Source organism: Biomphalaria glabrata, chromosome 7 (genome assembly GCF_947242115.1).
Source record: "Biomphalaria glabrata chromosome 7, xgBioGlab47.1, whole genome shotgun sequence".
In the NCBI taxonomy this organism is placed as follows: domain Eukaryota; kingdom Metazoa; phylum Mollusca; class Gastropoda; family Planorbidae; genus Biomphalaria; species Biomphalaria glabrata.
In genome coordinates this window covers 38994134-39011608 of record NC_074717.1, presented here as the reverse complement: position 1 = coordinate 39011608, position 17475 = coordinate 38994134, and the positions used below count along the sequence as shown (strand labels likewise).

The window sequence follows — 17475 nt, the reverse complement described above, 5'->3', positions numbered from 1 at the left end:
ATGACACCGTAAATTAGCGTGATGTTGTTGAAGCTAGCGATGACACCGTAGATTAGCGTAATGATGTTGAAGCTAGCGATATGACACCGTAGATTAGCGTAATGATGTTGAAGCTAGCGATATGACACTGTAGATTAGCGTAATGATGTTGAAGCTAGCGATATGACACCGTAGATTACCGTAATGATGTTGAAGCTAGCGATATGACACTGTAGATTAGCGTAATGATGTTGAAGCTAGCGATATGACACCGTAGATTAGCGTAAAGATGTTGAAGCTAGCGATATGACACCGTAGATTTAGCGTAATGATGTTGAAGCTAGCGATGACACCGTAGATTAGCGTAATGATGTTGAAGCAAGCGATGACACCGTAGATTAGCGTAATGATGTTGAAGCTAGCGATGACACCGTAGATTAGCGTAATGATGTTGAAGCTAGCGATGACACCGTAGATTAGCGTAATGTTGTTGAAGCTAGTGATGACACCGTAGATTAGCGTAATGTTGTTGAAGCTAGCGATGACACCGTAGATTAGCGTAATGATGTTGAAGCTAGCGATGACACCGTAGATTAGCGTAATGTTTTTGAAGCTAGCGATATTACACCGTAGATTAGCGTAATGTTGTTGAAGCTAGCGATGACACCGTAGATTAGCGTAATGATGTTGAAGCTAGTGATATGTATAACAAACAAGCAAAAGAAAAAAATAATAGTTTTTTTTTAAAACAAAGCCTAATTAAGTGGAGAAACGCTAATAACTGCCATTAATTTTAAATTTAGATCCCTTTCTGTTATATAAAACAAAGTTTGTTAATTACTATTAATCGATTATTTAATTTTGTTTTTAATGATTCGTAAAATGTCTACTAAATCTTAGAATGGAATGTGGAAAAAAAACCGTGATAAAACGTAATAAGGGAGATAAATCTATAACTGAATCACATTTCTCATTAAGTGTCACTTATGCCCCTTATTTTGATATCAAACAAAATAATTAATTTACTAACTGATTAATTTTTAAATCGATTCCAGTTTTGTTAGGTACAACGAACAATTGTGCAAAGTTTCAACTTGTTCCGAGAGTGGGAAGTTTTCGAACTTTTTACCAGACAGACAGATAGACAGGGAGAGTTGATAAAAGCTTTGTTATGATATACCGGTACCTTATTAGCGATATGATGCCGTAGATTAGCCTTATGATTTATCATATAGCAGATAAGCGTTAAGATAGAGAAAAGTGGCGTTTTGATACAGCAAGGAATAACAAATAAGCGTTATTTTGCAGCCTAGCATATTAGCAGTAGGATCAAAGAGGTTAGCGATCTGATATAGCAGATGCATATTATGTTAGAACAGGTTAAATGTTAATATAGCAGGTTAGCGTTATGGTTATGATATGCATATACTGGTTTCCTGCACATCTCACCTACACTTTAACTGATTGAATGCAGAAAAAAGTTCTTTAAAAAAGAAACAAAAAGATATCAAACATTAATTTGTCATTATGAGCCGAGGCCAAAAATCAACACCACCCCTATGCTTTATTTTAGAAATATATTTTTAATTGTTTACGAATCTTGCACTATTGTGGCAATATCTTATAAATAAGTAAATTTAAGCAATGTTGTACGCAATATTTGGATTATCATATAGCCCTATAGAGTAGAGTCACTATTGCGGAACAGTTTGCAGCTACTTTTAGTTTTCAATTTTTTTCTCCATAATGGTTAGACCTATGGAGAAACTAAAAGTATCTAGGCATTGCCCATCCATTTTCCGATAAAAATAGACGTATTGTTTAGTTTTTCAACAGATATTTAAATTTTACATTCAAATCGACTGAGATATGGTCAGTCACAATTACGGAACAGGATTTTTTAAGAAGTCACAATTGCGGAACACGGTAAAAATGTCGGAACAAAGCCTATATAAAGCATATATTTATTAGTCTTATATAATACTTGATCTCCTTATCCTTTACATTAATCTTATTTTATTAAAGCTTAAGACAACACATTGTCTCTTTTTAATTCTTTACCTCTTTAATTTAATTGACGTCACACTACCCTGATTTTCCTTACAAGATTTTATTTTCCACTGTTCTTTAATTCTTTTTTGTTATATTAATATTATATAGGCCTATATGATATTATTTGACATTATGATTTGTCCTCTTTTTGCTGGACGTCTGGTAATCATAAATTATACATTATATGTAATGTAATATTATTGTCTAAATGTTTTTAAATTTATGTTTACTAATACAAACTCATATTTAAATTCAGATAATCTAAATCACTATGTAAATATTAAGCTAAATGCGTAGGTCAAATAAATAATATCTATAGTATTCCACAATTGTGACTATCTTTAAAAAGGTAAAAACTGGGTTAACACATCCCAATTTTTTTAAAAATTAAATTCCTGGTAGATGGCTACGACATGAAGTTTTTCCACATCCATTTATAAATCTAAAAATATGTATATCATGCAGGTGATGTGTCATTATCATTTTTAAAAAGCCTTAAGCCCTGACCTATGCGGTTCTCCTGGTACGTGAAAAATAATGGACGATTCCACACATGTCAACTTTAACCTGGAGTCAAAATTAATTTTCTGCTGTGAAAGGAAAACCCTTATATTGGAAATGTAGAGAAATGGACCATGCGCAGTACCGTTACAGTAGTTTAGCAGAAAATTTCAAAATAAAGTAGATTTTAACTAATTTCGACGAGCTGTTCCTCAAACATGCCTGTTCCGCAATAGTGACTCTACTAAATATAGAGAGAGTGAATGTTGTGTCTCAAATTTCAAGTGATACATTTTTTTGTACTAAAGGGTTACTTTCGCGGCAGCCAGGGACGGCAACCTACCCGATTGTCTCAGTTATGTTCATATTACACAGTTCACTCCCTTTGCTGCATTAGCTTTAACAGTAAGTGGTTGACTAAAAAAAAAAAACATTTTTCATAGATTCCCACCTCATTCACCAATCGTAAACAAACATTTAACCACGTGGGTCTCTATCTCTTCTATACAAATTACGTAATCCATAAACGCTGTCACGTGATACGTTTTTTTATTGTTTTATCAATATTATCACTTGACTAAATGTTGTTTGTTTAGATTGGTGAATGAGGTCCATTGACTTGTATAACCTTTTAAATTTACTTAAGGTCAAGGTAACGTAGAACAAGAAAAGAACCAATACAAAAATAGCTGAAACATTTTAACCAGATGTCCGACAAATGATGGACATGTCCTCATTTTTGATGTATTTGTCCTACATATGCCAGGAATCGGCCTCGTATATGACAATGTCTGGCTTTTTCTATTTTGTTTACTGCAGTGATATATCGAATTCAGTTCTTCAGCTCCATCTGTCTGTAACACTTAAACTCTCGGAGAAATGAAGTATCATGTGTTCAACAGCAGCCAATCAGTGCAAAGCCCTCAGCCCCCCTGGATGACAAAAGTGGTCATCATCGAACCTCAATGGGCGAACTATATGCTTTTGGTGTAAAGATGTTCAGTTATATAACCTGCACTACATCTTGCAATCATTAGCAGCCATTGCGGAGTAGAAAGATGTCAGTTGTTTACGACATCAAGAATAGTTAATACTAAGGCTGTATGTGTCCAATATTTGACTCCTAATACGACATCAATAATAGTTAATACTAAGGCTGTATGTGTCCAATATTTGACTCCTAATACGACATCAATAATAGTTAATACTAAGGCTGTATGTGTCCAATATTTGACTCCTAATACGACATCAATAATAGTTAATACTAAGGCTGTATGTGTCCAATATTTGACTCCTAATACGACATCAATAATAGTTAATACTAAGGCTGTATGTGTCCAATATTTGACTTCTAATACGACATCAAGAATAGTTAATACTCAAGGTGGTATGTGTCCAATATTTGACTCCTAATACGACATCAATAATAGTTAATACTCAAGGTGGTATGTGTCCAATATTTGACTTCTAATACGACATCAATAATAGTTAATACTAAGGCTGTATGTGTCCAATATTTGACTCCTAATACGACATCAATAATAGTTAATACTAAGGCTGTATGTGTCCAATATTTGACTTCTAATACGACATCAAGAATAGTTAATACTCAAGGTGGTATGTGTCCAATATTTGACTTCTAATACGACATCAATAATAGTTAATACTAAGGCTGTATGTGTCCAATATTTGACTCCTAATACGACATCAATAATAGTTAATACTAAGGCTGTATGTGTCCAATATTTGACTTCTAATACGACATCAAGAATAGTTAATACTCAAGGTGGTATGTGTCCAATATTTGACTCCTAATACGACATCAATAATAGTTAATACTCAAGGTGGTATGTGTCCAATATTTGACTTCTAATACGACATCAAGAATAGTTGATACTCAAGGTTGTATGTGTACAATATTTGACTTCTAATACGACATCAAGAATAGTTAATTTTCAAGGTTGTATGTGTCCAATATTTGACTTCTAATACGACATCAAGAATAGTTGATACTCAAGGTGGTATGTGTCCAATATTTGACTTCTAATACGACATCAAGAATAGTTGATACTCAAGGTGGTATGTGTCCAATATTTGACTTCTAATACGACATCAAGAATAGTTGATACTCAAGGTTGTATGTGTCCAATATTTGACTTCTAATACGACATCAAGAATAGTTGATACTCAAGGTGGTATGTGTCCAATATTTGACTTCTAATACGACATCAAGAATAGTTGATACTCAAGGTTGTATGTGTACAATATTTGACTTCTAATACGACATCAAGAATAGTTAATTTTCAAGGTTGTATGTGTCCAATATTTGACTTCTAATACGACATCAATAATAGTGATATTCGTTAATACTCAAGGCTGTATGTGTACAATATTTGACTTCTAACTCCAGATCTGTACATTTTCTTTTGATGAATCATCGTGAAGGAGTTACACAAAGAAAACAAACATAAAACTGACTCAATCAGAAGCATTCCTTATTTTACAACTTTCAAAAATAATTTGAAGGAAATGTCGCTCGTTTGAGAAAAATATTACTTATGCTGAAATTTAAAATTTGTGTATAATTTTGTGTTTGACAATTCAGAGTGTAAGCCTTTTTTTTTTCTTTTGCTTCATTCGCCTACGTTGGTTCCTGGTAACTTTAGGCTAGAAGCAATGCAGAGGTTACATGACTAGTTAGAACTACTTTTTAGGATAATATGTTTTTTTTGAGAATTCGAATTGTCTTGGAATCTTGTTATCACGGTCATTGTTTTCCTCTAGGCGTTGCTGTCAAGTTCGAGGTCCATGGCTCGTGTTGTGGTTGGAGCTTGCCTTTATTTCGCCATATTTCATTCAGTGCTCTCTCACTACGAACTAGTGTACTCCAACGCTGTTATTATATATGTAACGTGTTTATCCATCGTCTATTTATAGTTCTATCTATGGCCTCCTTCAGTCGTCAAGCGACTATGGATCATCTTATAGCTCTACATTGGAGATAAATGTCTAGGCATTAGCTGTGGTCGGAACCATGTCGCCCACTAATCAGTTCCCTTCCTCAGATGATCTATCCAAAGAAACGCCAGGTGCCGATATAGTTTGGGGTCAGCGGCGTCGCAGGTTCTGTCAGGGTGTGGCACTGTGTGCTGCAAGCTTCCTGAGGGTCATCTGATTCTGTTTATCATTAGGGTTGACTCCCGAAGCCTTTCATAAGTCAGCAGATGTTTGAATTCAGTTTACCTTCTACCAAGTGGGTGGCCACTCGCCTTTGCCCCTCCTGTTATTCATAACAGCTCCGCCAGGCCCAATACCTGAGCCACTCGTAACGGCCAGTAGTTGGACTGTTTTTCAGAGGCTATGCTCTTGGAAGCATTTTATAGGTAATGACGCGCGTATATCCAAGATTAACATAAAGTTTTAATAACGATGTTTTTGGTAAGATGTTGAAATTAAAACTCAAGCAAGCAACGGCACTAAAAAAGAGATTTTGTGCTGTCTGCATTAATATTGTTATAAACCTAGTGGTGGCACTAATGGGGGTAGTGGTGTGTGTGTAGTCAGCCGACGCAAATCGCCCCAGGCCAGCGCTAGACGAGCGGTCAACCGTGACGAGTTACGACTGTCAGCCGAGACGAGTGTCAACACAGCGGTTCGGGAAGGATCGACGGCGGTCCGGGAAGGATCGACGTCGTGAACAGAGCTCAGGAGCGTCACGAGAGTTGTTGTCATCTGACCACCTAGAAACGTCGAGCGGCGTTCTGTCCGGTTCGAGAAGGCCAGTAGGGACCCTATATAAGAGCGGAGGTGTCGCAGTCAAGACGGTTCACGGCAGGGGTTCAGAGCCCGGTTCACTACAGTCCGGTCGACTACAGCACAGTTCAGCGGTGTGGTTCTGTACGAAGCATTACGACGGTTCAGTGCGGAGTACTGTCAAGTACAGTTGAGACGGCTAGCGTCTTGATCTTGGTCTGCGATCGAGTCCGACACAACGAGCCTAGTGTGTGAAGTCAGTCCTGAACTGTTGAACCCAGTGCAAGCCCGGAACGAGACGGAGAGGCCAGTGCAAGAGTTGATACTGCGGAACGGTGTTATCGGAGAGATATTTGTACAGTGTACGTGTTGCCAATTGTACAGTATTGGCTGTTATTTATTCAACTATTAAAGTGTTACGTTACTTTGGAGCCCTGAGTTGTCAAGTTTTTAAGTTGGTGGTGTAAGGTGCAGTTTGCAGAGAGCCTGGATAGTGAGATTCGTAACAATATATTATTATATTAAAGTTAATAATAATCTTACATAAGCGGGTCTTTACTTTAGGATCATAGAGGGTCTGTGTGCTTGACTTTATAAGTCTCTATTAAAATGCTAAACTAGACTGAAGAGGGGTTGAAGCGTAGCTCTTTTCAAATCGCCTATTACTTCACTTCATAGCATAGTCATCGATCTGTCAATGTAATTTTTAAAAATATCTTTATATAACTACAGGTCACTTTGACTTTACTGTACCTGATACCTGCTGACCTTGGAGAGTTTATAAACTTAGGTGGCTTTCTGGATGCTTTTTTCGAGGCATGCGTTTTCTTGTCTATGATACGGTTCCGTTTACAGACCATGAAAGATGCTCACAGGCCTGTTAAGGTTTGTACATTTTTTTTAACCAAAATATGTTTAGATAGTTCGGTGTATTTATTAGGAGGGCACGAGTGTAGACATTTAAGAGTGATATTAAACTTTGTTCTCATTACATGACATTATGGACACAGTTATAAGTACATAAAAAAAGTAATACTACATATCTCTCGCACTGCGGTTCTTATCTATGAAAAGTAAAATTAGAATTAAGTATGATGCCACACTGGAGGCGCGGTGGCTGAGGGTCCCGGTTCGAATCCTCGTGAAGACTGGGATTTTTTTATTTTAGTTAACCGTAGGACACAGAACAGATGACCTTTAGACCACAGGGTCTTAAAGGGGAACTTTACTTTATATTTGTTTAAGTAGTTTTTATTTAGCATAAATAGTGAAAAACTTAGAGAATGAAAGTAGCCTCGGTACTTGTTTTTTTTTCTTTTCTATCAGACTAATTTTATGTTCTAATACTAGCCAGGAATATTCTAGAACATTTTCGTTATGCTTACCAGCATATCTACATGTAGAAACACAATACGACATAGGGCCGGTCATAGGCTGAGACAAACTAGACAGCCGCCTAAGGTCTCCGTTGGTAAGGACATCGCACAGGAGAATATTTTTCGAGAAAAAATGCGAAACTTGGACCAAATCTCAATATAGCAGAGATGTCTGTCTACTAGCTCTAAGTCTCTACCCTAACAGAAATCTCTGTCTACTAGCTCTAAGTCTCTACCCTAACAGAGATGTCTGTCTACTAGCTCTAAGTCTCTACCCTAACAGAGATGTCTGTCTACTAGCTCTAAGTCTCTACCCTAACAGACATGTCTGTCTACTAGCTCTAAGTCTCTACCCTAACAGAGATCTCTGTCTACTAGCTCTAAGTCTCTACCCTAACAGAGATGTCTGTTTATTAGCTCTAAGTCTCTACCTTAACAGAGATGTCTCTCTACTAGCTCTAAGTCTCTACCCTAACAGAGATGTCTGTCTATTAGCTCTAAGTCTCTACCCTAACAGAGATGTCTGTCTATTAGCTCTAAGACTCTACCCTAACAGAGATGTCTGTCTACTAGCTCTAAGTCTCTACCCTAACAGAGAAGTCTGTCTACTAGCCTAGCTCTAAGTCTCTACCCTAACAGAGAAGTCTGTCTACTAGCCTAGCTCTAAGTCTCTACCCTAACAGAAATCTCTGTCTACTAGCTCTAAGTCTCTACCCTAACAGAGATGTCTGTCTACTAGCTCTAAGTCTCTACCCTAACAGAGATGTCTGTCTATTAGCTTTAAGTCTCTACCCTAACAGAGATGTTTGTCTACTAGCTCTAAGTCTCTACCCTAACAGAGAAGTCTGTCTACTAGCTCTAAGTCTCTACCCTAACAGAGATCTCTGTCTACTAGCTCTAAGTCTCTACCCTAACAGAAATCTCTGTCTACTAGCCTAGCTCTAAGTCTCTACCCTAACAGAGAAGTCTGTCTACTAGCCTAGCTCTAAGTCTCTTCCCTAACAGAGATCTCTGTCTACTAGCTCTAAGTCTCTACCCTAACAGAGATGTCTGTCTACTAGCTCTAAGTCTCTACCCTAACAGAGATCTCTGTCTACTAGCTCTAAGTCTCTACCCTAACAGAGATGTCTGTCTACTAGCTCTAAGTCTCTACCCTAACAGAGATCTCTGTCTATTAGCTCTAAGTCTCTACCCTAACAGAGATGTCTGTCTACTAGCTCTAAGTCTCTACCCTAACAGAGATGTCTGTCTACTAGCTCTAAGTCTCTACCCTAACAGAGATGTCTGTCTACTAGCTCTAAGTATCTACCCTAACAGAGATCTCTGTCTACTAGCTCTAAGTCTCTACCCTAACAGAGATGTCTGTCTACTAGCCTAGCTCTAAGTCTCTACCCTAACAGAGAAGTCTGTCTACTAGCCTAGCTCTAAGTCTCTTCCCTAACAGAGATCTCTGTCTACTAGCTCTAAGTCTCTACCCTAACAGAGATGTCTGTCTACTAGCTTTAAGTCTCTACCCTAACAGAGATCTCTGTCTACTAGCTCTAAGTCTCTACCCTAACAGAGATGTCTGTCTACTAGCTCTAAGTCGTCTCTACCCTAACAGAGATGTCTGTCTACTAGCTCTAAGTCTCTACCCTAACAGAGATGTCTGTCTACTAGCTCTAAGTCTCTACCCTAACAGAGATGTCTGTCTACTAGCTCTAAGTCTCTACCCTAATAGAGATGTCTGTCTATTAGCTCTAAGTCTCTACCCTAACAGAGATGTCTGTCTACTAGCTCTAAGTATCTACCCTAACAGAGATCTCTGTCTACTAGCTCTAAGTCTCTACCCTAACAGAGATGTCTGTCTACTAGCTCTAAGTCTCTACCCTAACAGAGATCTCTGTCTACTAGCTCTAAGTCTCTACCCTAACAGAGATCTCTGTCTACTAGCTCTAAGTCTCTACCCTAACAGAGATGTCTGTCTATTAGCTCTAAGTCTCTACCCTAACAGAGATGTCTGTCTACTAGCTCTAAGTCTCTACCCTAACAGAGATGTCTGTCTACTAGCTCTAAGTCTCTACCCTAACAGAGATCTCTGTCTACTAGCTCTAAGTCTCTACCCTAACAGAGATCTCTGTCTACTAGCTCTAAGTCTCTACCCTAACAGAGATGTCTGTCTACTAGCCTAGCTCTAAGTCTCTACCCTAACAGAGATCTTTGTCTACTAGCCTAGCTCTAAGTCTCTACCCTAACAGAGATGTCTGTCTACTAGCCTAGCTCTAAGTCTCTACCCTAACAGAGATGTCTGTCTACTAGCCTAGCTCTTAGTCTCTACCCTAACAGAGATGTCTTTCTACTAGCCTAGCTCTAAGTCTCTACCCTAACAGAGATGTCTGTCTACTAGCCTAGCTCTATGTCTCTACCCTAACAGAGATGTCTGTCTACTAGCCTAGCTCTAAGTCTCTACTATGAGATCTCTGTCTACTAGTCTAGCTCTAAATCTCTACTCTACCTCATTGTATATTCGTGAATGTTTAGATCATCTTGTTAGAATACTGTGAATACATATATGTTAGAAGAAACATATTCTTGAACAGGTCAAAACATTATTTCGAGTCTGATGCATCAAAACGCAAACAAAAATGAATATAATTGCTAATATTGCTTTATTAAATTTCGTTACTTGTCAGCATAATTGTTACAACCAAACAAATGAAATTGCGTTATTTTACTTAAATGATTATTTTTATTTTTCTATTTTATTTGTGATTTCGCCTAGGGCCTCCGATTACCTAAAGCGGCCTTGAATATGCGTTACGAAGTGTAGTGCATGATCACAAAGATGTTATTCAGGTTATTTCAAGTTTGACTTAAAATACAATACGTATACATCGGTTTAGTTGTCTACCTGCGGTTTGGTGCTACCAGTCAACGACCGTCCACAATAAGGTCATTTCCTGGGCTTTATAAGGCCTCATATCCTGTGCAGACCTCTGTGACCTCCCTATTCACCTATCTCGGCTACTGCCCGCTCGCATTTGTAGCCTATAGCTCTACCCATGGGAGCTAAAATTTCTGCTACCTGAAGATTGTGACGTATATCCACAAACGGAACTAAATGGGGAAGAGATGGGAAGGAAAAACTTAGATTTGCAAGAATAAAAATACCTAGATTTACTTATAAAACTTTTTTTTTCAGATTCCTCTAGTCATACCAATACTGATGTTTCTAATCAATGTGTACTTGTTTATCGCCCCTGTCATCATTGAGCCAAGTCTCCAGTACATCTATGTGGCAATCAGTATTCCGGCTTTGTCAATCTTACTTTACGTTCCTTTGGTCTACTTTCAAATCAAGATACCTTTCCACGGTAAGTCATTGTTTAGTTCCCGCCAACTTTTACAAAGTTTATAACTTACTCTGTCTGGTACGAATTTTGTAAACGTCATTTTCCCCCCTTCCTATTCTCGGACTAAGTTGAAACTTTGCACAATTATTCAATGTCCCTAACAAAACCTGCGTCAATCAGAAAATTGACCAATAGGGTTTGTTGGACTAGTCCGTTTCGTTTCTTTGATTAAAAAGTATTGGGCCGGAAGTCGCTTTTTTCCCTATATATCTTTGTATTTTTCAGTTCTCTTTTTAAATTAAACTGACATTATTATGCTATAATTTTAAGTGTACCTGATAGAGAAAAAAAATCTGCACACAATACGGGTAGTTGGGATATAACCCGATAGAAGCTATAAAAAGAAAAGACCTGAAACTAGCGCGTGAAACTACACATTTACAGTACTTTATTTGATGAGTATTTTACCCAAGATCTGTGTTGTTTTTTTAGGACTAGCCTATTTCATGTACCCGGCATTTTCCGATACACAATTTCATACACAAAATAATTGTTGAAAAAAAATTGTAGTGATTTTAAACTTTAAATGATTACTTAAAAAGGTGTTACTCTAATCAATTTTGAATATTCTTTTGTTATGAATGTCACTGTTTATTTTGTGTCTGTTCTAGTTTCTTAAATTTTTCTTGAGTAAAGGGGTTGTTTTTCTCCTAATGGGTATACCTGATTTCTCCTAGCAGCCTTTGTAAAATATTGGTCCTAAATAATGCTTTGTTTATAAACGAAAAATCGCATGGCTGCATTATGATGAATGTACCTGTTAGTTCAATATATTTTATATTACTAGGTAACTATAAATAACCGCATAAATAGACGTAAGTTAAAAATTGTAGACTCCCCGCCATTGTCAGTAAGGGGGTCTGGGGGAGCGCTGTGAGCTCCCTAAGCGAGGGGCGGAACCCCGCCACCAAGCACTTTTACGGTATTGAAAGGCAACAAAATGAATATTCTGAGGTATCTACAGTGCATTATCCTGCTATTAAAAAGTTTTATTTAAAAAATCTTATGTGCTCTTCCTATTGACTTAGACCCTCCCGCGCAGTTCGGCGCATTGGGCGGAAATCTGCTTCCACAAAAATCTGTCACTGGCAATGTCTGAAGCCTCTTCCTAACTGCTGTGAGGACCTCCATGAAAGTGTGGCGCCAAGTTGTACTAGGATGTCCCTGTTTGCGCTTTCCTCGTAATGGCCTCCTTGTAATGGCAACGCGCAATTCATTTTGTCGGAGAAGATGTCCCGCAAACCTCATGCGACGCTCTGTCACAGCCTTACTAAGGAGTCGACTCCCAGTTTGGCATAGGATTTCCTTGATTAAGACCCTATCTCTATATCTGACTCCTAAAATCCGTCTTAGCTATTTGTTGAGCCACATTTAGTGTTTTTCAATTTCGGAAGATGACTATTCACTGCACTTTATTAGTGGAACCCAGCCACTGACTAATTTGATAATGTCGACCCTGGGAAGGTACTGGGCTTTATCCGGGAAGTGGGGCTATCTACGAAGATCTGATTTATGAATTTGTGAACATGCACTATTTACATTAGATTTTTACCAAATATTTAAATTCTTACTACCTTTACTATTTTAACTGTGAATAGACCTTGATTTTAATGATATGACTGTATAGAATCTGGCCCTTGTTGTTTAGAGAGAGAGGGATCCTTAAGGGACTGCAGGCACGACATGGCCTAAATTGTGCCGATGTGCCTCAAATCAAAAATCAATTCAAACCACTGACAGAAATGTGTAACCTCTCTTGGCTACGATCTTGGAATTAGGTTACTGTAGTTTGCTTTTGATTTTATATCGAAAAGGGAAGTCAAAATCATTTTTGTTGGATTTTAAACTAAAAAATCTGTGGAGTTTTTTAAAATTAAAAACCCCCTTAGCTACGCTCATTGAATTTGGTGACTGAAGTTTGCTTTAGAATAAAATTGAAAAGAGAGGTTTCCAACCTCAAAACTATTTGTATGGGGATATTTAAACTCAAACCATCAGGAGGGGTTTTAAACCTTTTTAAAAAGGATGGCTGCCTGGTCGTGCGGTTTGCGCGCTGGACTGTCGTTCAGATTTATCGATAGTCGAGGGTTCAAACCCTGCCCGCTCCCATCCCCCCGTCGTCCTGCGGAAGGTTTGGACTAGGAAGTAATTATCTTCAACTCTGAAGGAACATCCGAAACATGTAAAACATTTTAAACAAACATTTTAAAAAGCCCTCTGGAGGAGGTAGGTTTAAACTTAACCCCCCCCCCTTTGGCTTGGCTACGCTCGTAGAATTTGCATTAATTTGCTTTTTTTATATTGAAGAGGTTAGCTTCAAACCCCGCTGAAGGGGGGCTCAAACTCAAACTTAAAATCCCCTATGGCTATGATCATCGCATTTTGCGTGTGTAATTCGCTTTTTTTTTATATTGAATAGGTATTTTTTAGCTTCAAACCCCGCTTGAGGGGGATTTAAACTGAAAACCCCCTTTGGCTACGATCATAGCATTTCGATGGTGTAATTTCCTGTTTTTATATTGAAGAGGTGGTTTTTAGCTTTAAACCCCGCTGGAATTTGGGTATGGTCCTTTGCATTTTTTTTTTAAGTTTTGTTTTATAGAATTGGGTGGTTTGATTGCAAAACCCCCTGGTAACCCCCTTGGCTGCGGTGGGGTAAGTTATGGTTTACTATTAAAATCTCACCTAAAATAAACAGAATCAAAGCAAAAAATCAGTCACTAAATTCCGATCGTGGGGGGGGGAATGAACCACAACCCCCCCTCCCCCGGCTACGGACATGGATCAATCTACTAAGGTACAAGTGAATTTCTTTGTGACCATCTGACCATCTTGTAGTCGACTCGTGTATTCAATGGAGCCTATAAAGAATTTGGGATTAAATGCCTAAACCTTTAAGTATGAGACATCAGGAAATGAAAATAAACGAGTTTGTACTTTTACAACACTCTGGGTGGCAAAAAAAATAAAATAAAGGAAGGAACTCCTCAGTAGTGTAAGAAGACGAAAGCTGAGCATGTTTGGTTATTTTGTTCGAAACGACTCACTGTCAAAACCATCATACAAGGTACAGAAGTAATACAACTGCAAAGGAAAGCAAGATGGACAATGTAGAAAATAGATCGACCTTTGCCTCGCTTTCGAGTTTCTGCTAAGGCTGACCTCTTCTCTGAAAGAGTTGGAGAAATGTGCTTATGCCAACTGTAACTCAGAGGGACATGTAAGGTGATCGGTTCACTAAAGTACAAGGACATTTAATTGTTGCAGATATACACTGTGGGGACAAACTGTGGCCACCTTGTAGTCAATTCTTGTATTCACATGAACCCAATGGAATGTACGCAAGAGAGCAGTTGCAGAATTACGTCTTGTTTTTTTTTAATAAAGAGCAAGATAAACAAATCCATGCAGACCTTTTTTTTTACTGTAGTAGGAAATCTATTAAAGGAAGATAACTCATAAAATGTTAATTTTGTATTCTATTCAATATTAACATGTTAGATTTCACTACTATTACTAATATTAATACTTAAATGTAATAATTTCAAATGAGTAAAAAAGTGATTTAATTTATGTTTGTCTTTGTTTCTGTTTAATTATTATTTCGTATTATCAATATCATTGTTTATATGACCTCGTTGATATTTATGAAATACTATTATAAGTAAATAGTAAATTGAAACTGTTTATCCACTCTAAGAGTTGAATTGCATCTCAAAATCAATGAAACTAATTAAATACCTAAAGAAAGAAAAAGGTAAAAATAACTTAACAATGGTAACAAATAGAGAAACTTATAAATAAAGTACATTGAGTAGTCTGTGCGTCACTCAGATCGTCAAAGAGCTGAGCCGAAGGCTCTTCGAGCTCTATGTTTGAAAAAAAAACCTGTTCGAGCGTCAAACAGTAAAAAAAAAAAAAAAACCTGTGTGAACACACAGTTCTGTTTGGAAGAGACCCAAGTCAATGCCTATGTAAAGCATTGCTATTTCCGATGCATGCCCCCGACACATGGGCTAGACACGGCCGAAGGCCGAGTGCACCGAGAACCTCCGCCATTTTCCTATGTTGTACCAAGCTAACCGTGGAGAACTCGCCATTAGTGTAAACGGTCCCTTGAGGAACGGCGCATGGATTATTGACAGGGTCGTTAGAGCTGTCTTTCAACTCCGTCTGTGCAATGGGTTCACTCTCGCGTACCCTTGGACACTCCCACGCGAGTTTTGTTTCGCCATTCATTTAGCTTAGTTACCCCCTCAAGTAACCGTTTCCACCCGGGGGCCACGTTGAGGCAGAACAGCGTACCCGGGTTACGTCACCCCTAAAAAGGCTTCAGTATACAAGCTATGGGAACATTTATTCCTTGAATTATTCAAAATGTATTTTTTTCTTCTAATTTGTGTTAGGAAATCGAGCTCCAGATCGCAACTGACGGGTAGGATAACTAAAGACCTTAACAAATGTACTTCATAAACCCATGTCTCTTGCAGAGGCGTAGTGAGAGAAACGTGCGCCCGGGGCAAAAAAACTTTATTGGCGCCCCCACCCACATTTTCCATGAACATCACATAGAAATACAGGCTTCTAAATCAAAAGTATTTAATATTAATATAATACAAATTACATAAGAATCAAGAATGTATTACCCAACTAAAATATTTACAATAAATGTATTCTTTGGCGCCTCTCTGCGTGTGGCGCCCCCCCCCCCCCCGATGGTAGCGCTCGGAGCATCGTGCCCACCCCCTTCCCCCCTCAAATCAAAAGTATTTAATATTAATATAATACAAATTACATAAGAATCAAGAATGTATTACCCAACTAAAATATTTACTATAAAGGTATTCTTTGGCGCCTCTCTGCGTGTGGCGCCCCCCTGATGGTAGCGCTCGGAGCATCGTGCCCACCTCCCTCCCACCTCACTAAGCCTCCTGTCTCTTGAGAAGCTGATGTAAAACAGTCAATCAGGACTTTGTTGTTGTTGTTGTCCCGAGCATGACATGGTTCAATGTGGCTTGTTAAACTCAACCTACGAGAGGTGCGGTGGGATGAGCGCTTGACTTCCGAACCGGAGGGTCCCGGGTTCGAATCCCAATGAAGACTGGGATTTTCAATTCTGAATCCACCTAGCTTTGACGGGTATCTGGCATTAGTTTTGGAAAAGTTAAGGCGGGTTGGTCGTTGCGCTGGCTATATGACACCCTCAGAAACAGATGACATTTACATCATCTGACTCATGGATCGTATGGTCTGAAAAGAAAACTATCCTTTTTCAACTTTTACGAGGAGGGGTTCACGGGCACCATTCCACGCCTCTGCGCGGTGCATCTATTTCCTCAAGGCTTCTTTATATTTTGTTTATGCTGTCAATTGTTGCAATTAGTACGAATAACTTGTTTGATTCATCAGGCTCCACACGAGACACAAAGTTGTTTGATGTATGACCTTAGTATGTAGTTAATGTCTCTTTTTCAAAACGAGTCAATCAAACAAGGTTTTCTGTGCCCCCAGTCTCCAGGTTCTGTGTCGTGAACGGTGGGGGCGGGGGAGGCGGGGAAGAGGGCTTATCTATGCTTTACAAGCCATGAGATTCAGACAGTTTGGTGTTTTGAAAGCGATGAGATTCAGATTCTTTGATAATCCAAAAGCCATGCAATACATATTTTTTGATGTTTTAGATGCCATGAGATTCAGATACTTTGATAATCTAAAATTTATGAGATTCAGATACTTTGATAATCTAAAAGCTATAAGATTAAGATACTCGATTATCTAAAAGCCATGAGATTCAGAAACTTAAATGTTTTAAAAATCATGAGATTAATACTTTGATAATATATAAAAGCCATAAGATTCAGATAGTTTGAGATTTAGATCAGTGGTCTAACCAGGTGCTCGTGTATCCATTTTTTAATCAGTTGCTAACAAATTCCTTCGTCACTGGTAAAGTCGTATTATTTCTGGAATGTCTAAGATAGAACTCAATTACATGTCAACCTTTCTGTCTAGTTTGATCAAAACAAAACTGTTTTCCTTTCTGTACAATAATTTTTTGTTTTTACTTTTCAGACGAGATTGTGACAAGGGTGCAGCTGATTTTTGAACTGTGTCCTCCAACCCAGGAGAAGTTCTAAGTTACAATAAAAAATAAAATTTCAAAGTAAAGTCATGTTCGGCTTTTTTTTTTCTTTTAGCTACCATTTGAATCATTTTGTATGTTTTTTTTACCAAAATAAAAATGTAACATGCATTTACAGCCACCATATTCATAATTCGGCAAAGTTTCTTTTCTTTTTTTTCACTGAAACGTGGAAAAAAAATGGAGTAATAACTATTACCACGCATGTTTCCGCTGGGTTTCGAACCCAGGACCTTCCACGTGTTAGACGGACGTGAATACCACTAAACTACGGATACATATG

At 38.1% G+C, this 17475-nt stretch overlaps 1 protein-coding gene across 1 annotated transcript in view; it reads left to right on the top strand.

Moving 5' to 3' along the window:
* The window catches only part of LOC106059235 (b(0,+)-type amino acid transporter 1-like), a 35236-nt gene extending 18014 nt beyond the window's left edge, over positions 1-17222 (top strand). The window contains exons 10-13 of the mRNA XM_056036451.1: positions 2841-2937; positions 7018-7170; positions 10843-11014; positions 17123-17222. Coding sequence (XP_055892426.1) covers positions 2841-2937; positions 7018-7170; positions 10843-11014; positions 17123-17187 — 487 coding nt within the window. The 3' untranslated portion in view covers positions 17188-17222. The remainder of the gene's footprint in view (positions 1-2840; positions 2938-7017; positions 7171-10842; positions 11015-17122) is intronic.
* Positions 17223-17475: the final 253 nt, after the last annotated feature.